The following is a 14,223-nucleotide window of genomic DNA, read 5'->3' on the forward strand; positions in this document are numbered from 1 at the left end:
ATGTGTAGCCATCAGGCACCCAGATCTGTGTTGGAGGCTGAGATAACATGGCTGGGTGAAGGGACAGGCTCAAGAGGAACACTGTTCAGCCACAAGTGAAGTAGATAGATGTCAGGGACCTCCAGCCATCAGTCAGCTAGGCTGTATCACGTACTCATAGAGAAGACGTGACACTAAGACCACCCTGCCACCCCTTCTGACATAAAGCATATTCCAAGTAACAAGCCTGGGGTTTACCAGTCAGTTAAAGATTAGCTTAATTGGAAAAACTACAAGGTCCTCAGAAGATAGGCCTGAGCAGTAGTAAATTGTAATAGATAGGATTGGACCCTGCTGTCAGGTTAACAAGCAACATAGGAATTCTTACCCCTGACCTCTTGCCCTGTAGATTAGGTAGCCAGGCAACGCAGCAGACCACCTTTCCCACTGACCTCTTGCCCCTGCAGCTGCAAGCACATCCTCCGCCTTTCCCTCCTCAGTTCTTCTATATAAATCCCCATGTGATGAAATAAAGTTGTCGCCTTGATCAGAATCCTGTCTTGGCGTCCATTCCTGTATCCCCTGTCCTCCATCTTTCTCCTAGGTGTCCACCAGACCCACGTTGAATGTCCTGCGGGTCGGGACAGATAGACATGTGGGACAGAACACACCAGGCCAGAGAAAAGGAAAATATATTCAAAAAGAGTCAGAAGGGGCACTTGCAGTCTGCCCTGACTTCCCCATAGAGGCACTTTTGGTGGGATTAGTGCAGTGACCACAGGAGGGAGAGACAAGGAAAGGTTGGCCAAGATACAGTTTTCTTTACCAATAAGTCCTGACTTTCTAATGCACAGCAGGGTGACTATAAAGAATGATAATGACAATGTGCCCCAAATGTCAACAACTCAAGAAGGAAGATTTTTCCCCATAAATGATGGCAAATGTTTAAGAAGCGCAGACTGGTCTCAAACTTGTTACATAGCCAAAGGCCTTGACCTCCTGAGCCTCCCGCTTCCACTTCCGAGTGGTAGATGACTGGCGAGCTCTGCCATGTCTGGCTTACCTGATTCCAGCATGGCACAGGGTGTATGTGTATTTAAACATCACACAGCAGTGTCTTGTATGTGGATGTGCGTAGTTTTGCTTGTCAGTGAACGACCAAACCAAGGTTGGGTGCTGCGGTAGGTGTGGCGGTGCATGCCCTTAAATACAGCACTAGGAAGGCAGGTGGATCTCTGTGGGTTCAAGGACAGCCTGGTCTACATAGAAAGTTCCAGACAAGCTAGAGGTACACAGTGAGACTGTTCAAAAACAAAAAAATTCAAAGCAAGCCAAAGGCCAGTGACCCCCTCTGCCAGTTGCCAACTCTTCCGTGTCTAGGGCGGGGCCTCTCCCTGTCTCCCAGGCGTCAGAGGCGTCTGCTGTTTGTCTGCAGCTCTGCTGAACCGCACTGAAGCTTTACACCTTAGGGACTGGTTGCTTATATGAGCAACTCGATTGTATTTCTTTAATAACTACTTTTTAAAAAGTTATATCTGGAAGTTTTTGAAAATTTCAGGGGTGTGTCTTCATTGAAAGGAAATCACACGTTTAAGTTGTGAAGTATCAAACTTGGCTGATGGGCTGGTTAGGAGCCCAGCACTCCCATCCCTGATGGTGGGCAGCGTTGCAGCTCGTGGGAAGGCTCACCCGGATATCAACCATCAACGGTCCTTGTTGACAGGTGGCAGGCTTCTGTGGGTGAACAGGGGCCCCTTCCTGGGAGAGCTAGCTTCCTGGGGCCTGCTGCACAGGCCGCACATTCCTAGACTCCAGTCTTCCTTTTAGCTCAGACCAGAGGTCTGTGTGAGTCTGGGGGGAGTGGTTGCTCTGATTTGGGGTGCCTAAGTTGGGAAAAGAAGGCCCCAGGTCCAGGGTGGGTGTGGAGGGCTCTAGGGGCTAAGCAGGATGGCGGGTGGCAGGAGCCAAAGTCTCTGACTCCTTCCAGCTCAATCCTAAGTTGTTCAGTGTGAGCTGGAAGTGCCCCACCCTCCCCACTATGAGCAACTTCCTTCCTGCTTGCTGGCAAGGACTGGGTGGGGAGCAGAGGGGAAAGGAGGGAAGGGAGGAGAGTCTGCCAGCCTAGAGGCCTCCTCATACTCAGGATGTAACTCATGCTGTGTGTAGGGAGAGGTCTGCTTTGCTTCCAGGTTGCAAGGTGGGGCTGGGTCTTTAGGAGAATTTTGTGATAAGAGCCAAGGAGGTGCAGGTGCCGGCTGCTGACAAGGAAGGGATTTTTGCTGATCTGAAAAGGGCTGCTTTCTTGGCCTTGCGCGCCCTCTAGCTGCCGTTGCGATTCCGGAAATTAGCCACATGAGGGAAGCAGAGAGCCAAAGAGAAATGAAATGTGCTAGTAAGTCTTGGCGTTGGACCCAGTCAGTGACAGACAGGGAGCCAGCCAACTGTCTTGGGTTTCTGATTTAATGGTGTGTCCATAAGTGACCGTGTAGGGGCCCTAAAGTGACTCATTTACCCAAAGCTCCCGAGGGTGACTCTATCTGCAGCCCTGTCCCAGAGGAAGGTAGCCTTCTGAGGGTAAGCCTCTCCCTGCCCTCCTTCTTGTACAAATCTTCACTGGGCCTGCTAAGCCAGAGGCACAGGAGTGGTGTCTAGCACAGCTAGGAGAGGGAAGCATCAGATGCCATGAGTCCTGTAAGAAGAGACAGTTTTTGCATTGCAGGGAGCCAGGGAATGACCCTCAGAGCTATTCCCATCCTGCTGGTGGGCTCCCTAAGGCAGAGCCTTGGGAGTTCTCTGTTCTCACCCAATATGCTCCAGAACCACAGCTGTCTACCAGCTTTCAGCCCCATGGGCAAGTCTTGGGGCACAGGGGCACTTGGAATCTTCTGTGCCTGTCCTGGCAGTAATTACCAGCTCTGGGGCTCCTAGGGTCTGTTTCATAGAGACAATAATTATGCTCAGAAGGGCTCCACCATCATGGCCCAATCACTTCTCATAGAACCCACTTCCTTTACTCCTTTCTGGGAGACAGAGTTTTATTTTGTAGCCACAGGTTAGCTATAGCAAGGCTGGCCTTGAACTTAAGATTTTTCTACCTCAACTTCCTGAGTGCCATGGTTATAGGTATGTGTTACTGGTCCTAGCTAAGATCCTACCTCTAAGATTCCACAGTAGGAACTGTGGTCTTAGAACAGAAATTTGATTGTGGTAGTGGAAGACAAAACTGTGTGTGCACATGCATGAGTGTGTGTTTCTGTGTGTGTGTGGGAGAGGGGGAGAGGGTGGGGAGAGGGAGAGGGAGGGGGAGAGAGACTTGAATGCAAATACATATATGTGCCTCTGACTAATATGTCTTGGGGCATTTGCACTGGCCAATCTCATCATCTGGTCCCTGTGCTTCCAAAGTTTATTTGGACCAAAACATGGCTGTGTCTGTGAATGTGTTAACATCCATAAGGACCTGAAAATGCTCTTCATTTTTGGATCTGATGTGAAGAATCAGTGTTTAGGGTCTGGCTGAGATCTCATGAATGGCAACAGTCAGGATCTCTGTCTCAGACCTTGGGGACCCTGCATGGAACTCAATCAGTTACCAGTGCAAGGCTCTGGGACGAACCCAGACCTCAGACAGACAGCTGTCAGGAATCTGTCCAACAAACAGCTGTGCACTTTCTCCCCCCCCCCCTCTACTCCAGTCCCTTAGGCTGGCCCAGTTTCCTGGTGTGGTTGCTGTGGTGCTGGGTCCCTTGGGAACCAGGGTTTTAAGCATGAAGTATGCCAAGCATGGAAATTCCGTAGCAACAAGCCCAGGAGATCAGCTTGGGGGTGTGTTCCTTGGCCTCCTGGGTGCCCTAGGGAGGGACTAGACCCTCTCTCCACACAAGGAGGGAGGAGCAGCCCTTAGAGGCCCTGCAGATATGACCACACACCTGAAGGAATTTGGGTTACCATGAAGTTGTTGTGTTTTAGTTTTTAGGGGAAAAGTCTATTTTGGCACATGGTAAGTTGTCTTGTTGCTTTATGCTGGTGTCCAGCATAAAATCACAGATATGATGGAGCAAAACAGCTCATTTCATGCAGCTTGGAAGCAGCACTGTGGGGTTTTCTTCCTGTCCTTCCAAGTAGACTCCCAGTTGCCAGCCTAGGGCCATTGAATGAGACAGTCCTGATGTATTTGCTGCGGATAGACTGAGGTCAGATTCCTGAGTTTCCAACTTGAGCTCTGGTTTCCTAAACCCCAGCACAGGCTGCTTCAGGTAATGCTGGCCCCTGTTCCCAGAGGAATCATAAATAAATGGGGTTTGCCTCAGAGATCCAGAAGGCAGAGTTCCCTCCATGGGCCCTTTCTTTCTCAGGGCAAGAGGATTTAGTCCCCATATTGAGATGGGTTTCTGCTGTCACCTTCCCACACTCACAGGCTGTGCTCACTGGTGATTTCCAAAAGAAAGGGATGGACTCCTGACCCAAGCTCTTAGCACCACCAATTGGCTATATCTTCCCCCACTCCCCTAACATGAAGTCAGAACATCCATGGGAGGGATCTTTTTGGGGGGGAGGGGAGTTGGATACAGACTGTGTAACTTCTCTTGTCAGATGTATTTGGCTTCCACAGTATTATCTTCGTATATGAACATCTTTTCTTCTTAATTGACTGCAACTCTTCAAGGTCAAGGGGTGGACTTTAGCCCTCATGTTTCACTAGGTGACCTGCACAACATGACACACATGGAAAATCATGGGTGGGTTGGAGAGATCGCTCAGCAGGTGAAGGTGCTTGCTTCCAAGCCTGGTGACTTGAGTCTGATCCTTGGGGGCCACATGATAAAGCAAAGAATTCCTGCAGATTGCTATCTAACCTCTACATGTGGGCTATCACATGCAAGCTGCATGCTTAAATAAATAAATAAATGTAACAAGACTTTGGGAAGTGATAGGTAATTGTGAGTATGTCAGGGGATGACAAGGTCAGAGGTTATCAAATTGGATCTTCTTCTGTGGTCCTTAGCATTTGCTGTTTAGTGACAGCAAGGGTACCTTCAGGACATAGAATTAGGAGTGGGTTTGCTATTTTTACTCTCATGACCCTGGAATCCCAAGCTGGCTTTGAATTCTATCTGATTTCAGCTGCCTCTGACATGACCATCTCCATAGTTCATATTCACAGTCTCATTCATTCTTACCCTCATCTCTATCTTTCCTTGAATTCCATATTTTTCTAGCTCTTGATATATGTGGTGTATAAGCCACAACCTGCCCTGTATGGTGGTTGAGTTACTTGGCTTAGGACCAGGAGACCCTGCTCCATTTCTACCTTGTATAATATCCAGGAAGTTTTTGCTACTTTGTGTCCCTGTCACCTAGCATAAGAAAGTGTTCACTTCCTGCTTTGATATTTCCAAAGGTGTCAGCTCCCACCCTCAGTGGAATGCAGAGAAGTTCATTATGAAATGCAGGGCAGAGTCAGACTGTTCTGTGGTGTTAGTTGGGTAGGGTGAGAATAGGCAAGGCTCTGGGTACGCATGAGACCTGGGCTTTTCAGTGCTCACGGCAAGCCAGGTCTCACTGCACATGTGCTGCCAGGTGGAGCCACTGTATAGCTCTAGGGTTTTCACGGGTTGGGGAAGCTGTTGGATTCAGAATGTCCAGAAGAGGGCCCTCATCTCGGTCACCTGGGTTGCCCTTCTGGCTTCCTGCAGAATTTGTCACGAAGGACTTTCAGCACCATGGACAGAGGCAGTTTCAGTCACGCTGAAATTTCAGGCTGCTAAGAGGGCTTGGAATCTTCTGGCATATTCCGTAGCAGGACAGTTTGAGCATGGTGCATTCTTTAATATTTTTCAGTCCTTTAAGGGCATTCCAATATAAAGCCCAAGTCAATGTTAAAGTAGAACGTGTTTGTCAAACTCTGAGGGCAGTATTTAAATGATTACAAGAGCCAGGTGGCTTGATACAGCCTGTCATCCAGCGCTCGGGAGTCTGAGGCAAATGGCCAACAATTTCAAGGCTAGTGTGGACTACACAGTGAGACCTGACACAACAACCAAACCCAACCCAACCCAACCAAGCAACAAATATCTCAAACCAACTTCCAAACCAAAGCAGACAACAAAAACCAACCCATTTTCTAGGATAGTGTAAGGTAGGTATTAGATACTCTGTAAATATAGTTTCATAGGAATATATTCAGATGCAGTCTCCAGGCATCCCCCTTTATCATGAGAGCTCCCACCCACCAACAGCCCAGTCAACCACCCTCACATGGTCATTCCAGCTTAGCTCTATAACACTGAGCCCTCTTGGAGCCCGTTCTGTGTGTGGAAAGCCCAGTCCCCAATTCAAAGGGACAGATGGCTGACAGGTTCTCAGCCAGAGGAATCACACCAGCAACTTCACTCCCTCATTTGGAACAAGAATAAACTGATGAGAAGACCCACACCTGAGTCCCAGTGGTATCTGGCTTTAGAAAGCTGTCAACCATCTTTCTGTGTGCCTGGGAGAATCTTTACCAACTGGCAGGGCTCAGCTCTCCCAGGAAGCCCTCTTGGTTGCCCACCTATCCAGAGCACTCCCTGCTTTGAGCTTCTTTTCCTGTAAATATAGCCAGAAACACCAGATTCCTTCATGACATCTATGCCCATGTTAGATGAGTCATCTCCTATGTTTTCTTGTTGCAGACCCCACAGTGGTTACTCTGCAAACAAGTCTGGGAGACTGATGCATCTCAGAGGCTTCTCACCTATTCTAAAAGGTTTCTCCTCCACTTTTAATCCGAGACAATTGTATAAAATGGCTCGTTGTGTTGTCTGTAGAGTAGCCATTGGCTCCAGGGGCACTCAGGACACAAGAGAAGAGGCAACAGGTGCATGATGTGGTTATTGAAGGAAATGAAGGGGCTATTTAGGAGTGGGGTTTGCAGGGCTATAGGTTGTGCAGAACTAAGGACACTCATAGCTAGAGTTGGAAGGGTCTCAGAGACCAGCTTGTTTAGTTTCATTTTACAGGTAAGTGAGATTAGTGCTGCTTTTAAAGGTATACAGCAAATGGGCTCCTTGCCATCACTTCTGACCTGTTCTGAGTCTCTCCCTTGGACTAATGTGTCGCTTCCCTTGGCAGGTTGTGCTTTTTCAAGGTGATCATGCCAATATGTCTCATTGCACATGTCTTTCTTCTCACAGGGCAGTGGCATACTTTCATTGAGAATTTGATGGGCCATGCTGATGGCAGGAGTTGTTTGGTGTGATTTTCTCTTTTTGTTTTTGTTGTTTTTTTCGAGACAGGGTTTTTCTGTATTGTTTTGGAGGCTGACCTGGAACTTGCTCAGTGGACCAGGCTGGCCTCGAACTCACAGAGATCCACCTGCCTTTGCCTCCCAAGTGGTGGGACTAAAGGCATGCGCCACCAATGCTGGGCGTTTGGTGTGATTTTCAAGATTTAGTCATTGCAGTTCATTCAGTTCTGGCTAGTCTTTCTTGAGACATTTATCCTTGCAACTAGGCTGCAGGGAAGCCAGGTAGCCACGTGGAAAGGCTCCATGGGATAGCTGACCTCAGCCTGACCTGAGGCCCTAAAGACAGCCTGTCTCCACCATCAAACACAGTTGCCCTCTGATCCCTCTTAAGTGTGTGAAGCAGTCATTCAGTCCTGGCTGAACCTGTAGGTCCATGAGCAAAACCAAAGCTACCTTTGGTTTGGGGCTGGCCATTAGGCAGCAGTAGCTAGTAGAATTTCCATATATCTACCTTAGTTTCCCCAAATTATTATACATGTTTATTGCTTCAACAAACCTTTATTGGATGCACAGTGTGTGCATTTCAGCTGCTGCTACAGTTCCGTTAGTGCATACACACTGAAGAGTAATCTCAGAACTCTGCAAATGGTACCAGCCCTCACACTGTTTGTCCCTAGGCCCGATCCCCATGATGCAGTCTCTGTGCCCTGGTTCATGGCCCCTCCCTCTGCAACACTTCTTCCCTGTTCACACCAACCCTCAGGGGTTTGCTCCAAAGCCCCTTCCCTTCCCAGACCTTCCTTGTATCCTCCTGGAGAAATGATCAGCCCCTCCCTGTAATCCCACAGCACTCATTACAGACTGCAGTTTAGTCTGCCCACTGCCTCTCTCAGACACCACTAGACTGTGAATCCCTGGGGGAGGGACTTAGCTCTCCTGTGCGGGTCAGAAGCTAGGTGTCCTGAATCCCAGCATCCAGCACTTACTTCCTATGCCACAGAATCAGGGGCGTATATGTGCCTTCAAAGGGGAGTGTCAGGTTGGTAGGGGAAGGCCCTGGAGTGAACGGGCTAGGGATGGTAGCATTGCTGCCTCTGGAGTTGCCGGCAGTGCGTCAGGTAGGCCTGGCTTCAGCAGGGCTGAGGTGTGTCTCTCCTCTGTTGACTCAACCCTCCCTTTCCCTGTCTTACTTCTCGTCCTCTCAGTGGGCCCTACGCAGCTGCTCCTGGGGGAAGACATATTGAGTGCCCCTTGCTGGTCTCCTCCAACTCCAGTTCACGTCTGACAAATATGGCTATCCTGAGAACCAGGTTATACAGAAAAACTTCCCGATCCCCCCCCCATACTAGGGGAGCGTTGTTGCTGTCCTCCCTCCCCTGGGGCTCCCACAGAGTCCGTCATCTATCAGCTGCCTCTTGTATTTGCTGGAACTGCTGTCAGTTCACTGTGAGGGTCACTCTCCTGGGTCTGATCTTGACTGTCTCTCCTGGCCTGATCCTTGGGGGACTGCCATTTCTTTTTCCCTCCCTGGAAGTCCTCACTTCTCTCCCTCAGGCTGAGCAGAAGTGGAGAGTGGGGTGGGTAGGATGTTTTCTGCAGACTTTTCTCCCTAAATTGTCTCTTTCTGGGAGCTGGGTGGAGCCTACATGTGTCTCACTATAAATACAGCCTCTCCCTTCCCTCAGTCACAGGCAGGGTGGGAGAGAGCTCTTCCCAGGAGTGATCCTTGAGGGCCGCTGTGGGGTGGGCAGAGTGTGGATGCTCTGGGTATTAGGTTTGTCTACATCTGGAAGTGGGAGGTTGGTGCATGATAGACCAGAGGGACTTCTTGATGAGCTGGTCTCTTAATGCCTGGTACCAGCAATTTTAGAGATAATGCCTTGAGAACAGCATGTGTAGCTCAAGCTTTCTCCATCCTCATGTCTATCCTTGACTGGGGTGGCTCCATGGGCCTGTCTTCAGGCACTCTCTAAGCTTCCTAGGAAGTTATAAATTTGCAATTGACCGACACACACCTTTCTTTGTGTGTTGCTTGGTAGTGAGTACCTCTCTCTCTCTCTCTCTCTCTCTCTCTCTCTCTCTCTCTCTGTCTCTCTCTCTTTTTCTCTCTCTGTGTGTGTGTAGGGAGGGAAGAGAGAGAGAGAGAGAGAGAGAGAGAGAGAGAAGAGAGAGAGAGAGAGAGGTTTGGCTTTCTTTAGCCTGAGGAAGCAGCTCTCAGTCTTAGGAGAGCTACTCAGTGTCTGGTCCCCTCTTATTGGCATGATAAAGGGTCTCAGTGACTCCTGTGTCTTCCCTCTGGGATAAGACCCAAAGGATTTCTCAGCAAGTGGCTCCCTGTCATAAGGACAGCTTGCCAGGTCAGATGAGGAGTTACTTCCTTTTGGGGACTAGCTTTCCTGAAGCCTTGGTCTGGAAGGAAGGGGCCATACAGGCTTCTTCCCCTTCATCATCCTCTCCATGCCATTTCCAGCCTTTTCTCCCTTTCAGTTCCCAGACTTAGAAAGGAGGGCCCTCCACTCACATAGGCCACGGATGTGTGTGCCTGCGTGCGTGCGTGCGTGCGTGCGTGCGTGCGTGCGTGTGTGTGTGTGTGTGTGTGTGTGTGTGTGAAGAGCCAGACCCAGATGTGCTGATGCCTCTGGCGCCAAGTTACTAGTTGGGATGGCCCTGGGCACCCTGGGCGAGTGAGGGAGCTGCTGGAGGTGGAGGGTCTGAGGGATGACTGTGCAGGCAGGAGCCTCTGGACGCTTTTAGCATCAGCTGGTGGAGGCACCTCCCTCTCTCCCACCGGCTGCCTCCCTGAGTCACTGCCCACCCACTAGCAAATAAAAAAGAGTGTCATCTTCTGGCCAGTGGCCCTGTGTGGCCTTAGTGTTTGCAGGTTTTTACTCCTGGACGGAAGGTGAGAGTCTGGCTGGGGTGGTCTCATGGTGACCTTTCTTTCCCGGGCCTCCTTCCTTCCAGGCGGTTTCCATCTTCATCCTTTGTTCCTCCCTTCCCCCCTACATCTCATGACCGTTCCCGCTGGTGACAAGACCCAGCCCCTTGCTCCAAGGACAGAGGCAGCTGCAAGCCCTCAGGAGCCCCCACATGGCCCCATCCATCTAGACAGGCCTCTGATCCGGGTACAGGCAGGGGAGGGGATTCAAGGCCTCCTCAACTCCAGCTGCCGGCTCCTCCCCGCAGCAGGCCTGATCAGCTGTCAACACTCGCCTCTCGGCCTTGCCCTGCCCCAGGCGTTGCTTAGCTGATCAAACCAAAGACACCTCGGCCGGCCAAAGACCCCTACTCAGGCCCCAGCAGGCGGTGGGCAGGCGGCGGGCAGACACCCTGCCTGCCCTTGAGCATCCTCAGACCTCCTTGCCTAAATAAGGGAGCTGCAGCTGGAGAGAGCCAGCTGGCAGGGGGAGGGGCCTGCGGGTAGGCCAGGGTTTTCCGAGGGGCAGGGCCGCCCCGGCCGCCTCTGGGCCCCAAGCCCTCCTATTGGGCCTACGAGGTTGGTCCCGCACTTCAGAGGGAGGGCAAGCGTCTAGCACGCAGGGATCCCTTGGCTGGGACCTCGAGCTCAGGAACCTTTCTTTGATCTTTCAGTAGGAGGCCGCAACTCTTGTCAGTGTCCTTCTGTGCGCGTGCCACCCATGAAGAGACTCGAATAATCCGAGAGGGCCTTGTCCATTTGTATGCCGGAGATCGGGAGGGTGTGCTTCTCCTCCGGCTCACCCACTCTTGTCTCGAAACGTACAGTTTCTGCATTCCCTGCTCTCCCATTTCGCGGGTCTCCCCTAGTCCTGGGGCCCATCTTCTCCGAGCCTAGGCCTCACCCTGCCAAGTCACCCACAGCAGACTGGAGAGTAAGCAGTGTACTCAACCTGTCCTAGGCGTCGCAGGGAAGCAGGGGATAAAGGGCCGGCCCCGTCCCATCAAAGCAGGCTTCTCGGCCCCGAGTCTGGGAAGGGGCGCTATCTCTATGTCCCTCTCCCTGGCCACCTCCAAAGCGACCGTCGCACCTGTCCTCACGGCCCCCCAACCCAAGGGTCCCTTCCCCCTCTCGGTGGAGCGTGAGTCCGGGGGGCTCGGTAGCTGAGCGAGGGGTTGGGGCCCGGGGAGCGCTCGGCGCGGCTCAGCCAATGGGAAGGGCGGGCGCTCGGGTGGCGGGGAGAGGGCGGCGCTGCCGGCGCGCGGCGGCAGGAGGGGGCCGGGAGGCGGGGGCCGGAGCCGGAGGGGCGCGCGCCGCATTAACCCTTCGGCCGCCGGACCAAGCCCCAGGCGCTGCCCGAGCCGCGGGCGCTGAAGCGGCTGTCGGCGCGGCGGCGGCGGGCGGGCGCGAGCCGGGAGCCGGGCGCCGGAGCGGGCAGAGCGCAGAGCCGGGACGAAGCGGAGCGGGGCCCGTGGCACCGCCGGCCCGGGCCGATAGACAGGTGTGCCGGCGCCGCTGCTCCAGCCGTTTCAGGCCCGGCCCGCGGTCCGGAGCCAGCCGCCGCTAGCCGAGCGGGGACCCCGTGCCCTCAGTCCAGCTCCGGCCGCGCCCGCACTCAGCTTGGCAGCGGGGTGCGGAGACCACGGCCCGGCCAGGCCACCCGGAGCCTAGTGCTGGGCCGGGCCGGGCCAGGGTGGGTGGGGGCCCGCCCGGCCCGCCCATGGGCTCAGGATGCCGGTGCGGAGGGGCCACGTCGCGCCGCAGAACACCTTCCTCGACACCATCATCCGCAAGTTTGAGGGCCAGAGTGAGTGGGGGAGGGGGCAAGACGGGGAGGGGGCTTCGGGAGGTTTGGGGGGTGGGTCCAGTGCTGCTGAGTGTGGATGGGGGGGCGTGCCCGGGCCGTGTGCAGTGCAGCAAAATGTGTGTCAGTAGGGGATGGGGGGCCCTGAGACTCACGCCAGGAGCTGAGGGCCAAGGCTTGGTGCCAGGGCAAAATTACCGTGGGACTCAGGGGCCTGGTGCTGCAGCTTGGGGTCGGAGAGTGTGTGTGACTCCTGGAATGTGAAGGAAAGGGAGGTGGGATGAGGTATGTGGGTGTTTCTACCTCTAACTGCCCAGAGTTTATGAGATTGCACGCGTGTGTGGCCGTGAGAATGTATTTGACCCAAGCTGTTGGACCCTAAAAGTGCAGTGCATGTTCCAGTCTTGACTGTGTTCTGTATGAGAGACCGAAGCAAAGGTGTAGGATCAGTAACAATCTGCTCTTGAGTGTGTGGCATGTGTGTGGCCAAGTCCCTGTGTCACTTACAAATTTGAGTCTACATGGGCTGTCAAGAGGTGTCACCTGCAAGTCCCCAGGACTGTGTGTCCAGTGGTGAGGGGGGGCTGCAGGCCTGAAACTGGCCTTGGGGCTAACAAGCTGTGGAGCTCCTCTGTGGCGGGTTTTCCTGCTGTGGACAGCACCCAAACCCCATTTGGGGATTACAGCACCCCTTGTGCTCACCTAGCGAAAGAGACTTCCTGAAGTGTCCTAGACTAGGTGAATAAACTAGGTGTTGGTGTGCTTGTCCTCAAGGCTGCATGTGCCTCAGAGGGTGTGACTGTCAAGCGCCCTGGGAGCCTGAGAGCCGGAGAGTGACATTCCTTGCCTGTGACCCTGTGTGCACAGGACAACGTGTGCTTGTACTGTGGTGGGAGGGAGGGTCAGCTGGATGGGCAGTATTGTCCCTAGATGAGGAACAAGATGATCCTGAGGGGGTGGATCAGCGACATTGATGCAGGCCTAGGGGCTGGGGGCAGGTTTTGTTTCCTACCAGCTGGGTAGGTACAGGCAGAATCTGAGAAGACCTTGGACTGGATCCTGAAGGCTTGGCTTCTGGCCCTACCTCTGCCACTGACTGCCAGATGACCTTGAATGACTTCCCCTTCTAAGCCTCAGTTTCCATATCTGTGAACAAGGAGATAAGCTACAGGGCTTTTGAGGGTCCTTCTGTATCTGGATTGTAGGATTTCAGTCAAGGGGTGGGGTCTGGTGGGGTGGGGTGGGGCTTGCCTTCAAAGGAACTTGCTCTGCTCTCAGACTGGGAGTCTGGGGTCGACTTTCCCCCATGGGTGGCACTCTGGACTGTCTTCGGGTGAAGTGGGATGGAGGCAGAGCCAGAAGGTCTTTTTATATAACAAGAGGCTCTGACCTGGGTTGCTTGCTTGGGAGTCCCAGTAGGCCTTGGGAACTGACCTAAAGATGACCCAACTCTCAAAAGTAACTTCCTAGATCCAGATAGCCTGACCTTGCTGCGGAGAGCCCCTCCTCAGGACTGTGCGGCCTGTAGTCTAAAGACTGGTGAGGGGGAAGGAGACAGCTTCAGCTTCCATTGCACAGCCCAGCACTGAAGGCCAGAGTGGCCAGAACCTCTGTTATGGAAGGCGCCTATCCCTGGAACGTCTCACTTGGCACAAACTGAGGCTGCCGCTGAGTGTAGCTTACTCACCTGCCTGGGCCTTGGGGCAGGTGTAGGGTGGTGAGCCAAGTCTCGATGAAATGGAGCCGTGGGACTTCCTGCTTTTGAAGGGGTCTGGGAGGAAGGCTTCACATCCCTAGAGGTGGCCATCCTTTCCCAGGATGGTTTCTCACAGTGGGCCAGCGTCTTGGGCGCATCTCTGGGCTCTAAGGAGTGAAGCTGCAGGTTGCTTTCCTTATTCTAGATGACCTTGGACTTCTGCCTGTGACCGCCCCCCCCCAGCTCTCCTGCCAGACAAGATTCAAAAGCTGGTTTCACTATGAATGGACTGCTAGACTTGGGCTGACCTTCCCTTGAGTTTATCTATAAAGTGACAATATTAACAACCACTTTGCTGGGTTGTCCAGGGCTACTTTGGTTCACCCACTCCTCAGCATCCGACTGCCTGTGGATAGGGTGTGAAAGTCATAGTAGGCACAGGGAGTAGGAGCCATAGGGAGCCTGGGGGTACTTGAGGAATTGATTTTCCGGGGAGCGTCTCCTATGAAGAGGAAGAAGCCAGAGGAGCTGGTGCAAAGGGGAGGCAGGCCGCCATCTCCTGCCCTTCCCATGCTCCCTTTCCAGGCTGTGTTTATCCC

General features: G+C 53.0%; 1 protein-coding gene across 3 annotated transcripts in view; it reads left to right on the top strand.

The window, feature by feature from the left end:
- Window positions 1-11,538: 11,538 nt before the first annotated feature.
- Window positions 11,539-14,223, top strand: part of Kcnh2 (potassium voltage-gated channel subfamily H member 2) — a 31,071-nt gene continuing 28,386 nt past the window's right edge. Inside the window, exon 1 of one of the 3 annotated variants that reach the window (XM_005087255.4) lies at window positions 11,539-11,931. In XM_005087255.4, coding sequence (XP_005087312.1) covers window positions 11,856-11,931 — 76 coding nt within the window. In that variant the 5' untranslated portion in view covers window positions 11,539-11,855. The remainder of the gene's footprint in view (window positions 11,932-14,223) is intronic. The other 2 variants (XM_013126122.3, XM_040737104.1) reach the window with 2 other exon arrangements.

This window comes from Mesocricetus auratus, unplaced genomic scaffold (genome assembly GCF_017639785.1).
Source record: "Mesocricetus auratus isolate SY011 unplaced genomic scaffold, BCM_Maur_2.0 Super-Scaffold_100676, whole genome shotgun sequence".
In the NCBI taxonomy this organism is placed as follows: Eukaryota; Metazoa; Chordata; class Mammalia; order Rodentia; family Cricetidae; genus Mesocricetus; species Mesocricetus auratus.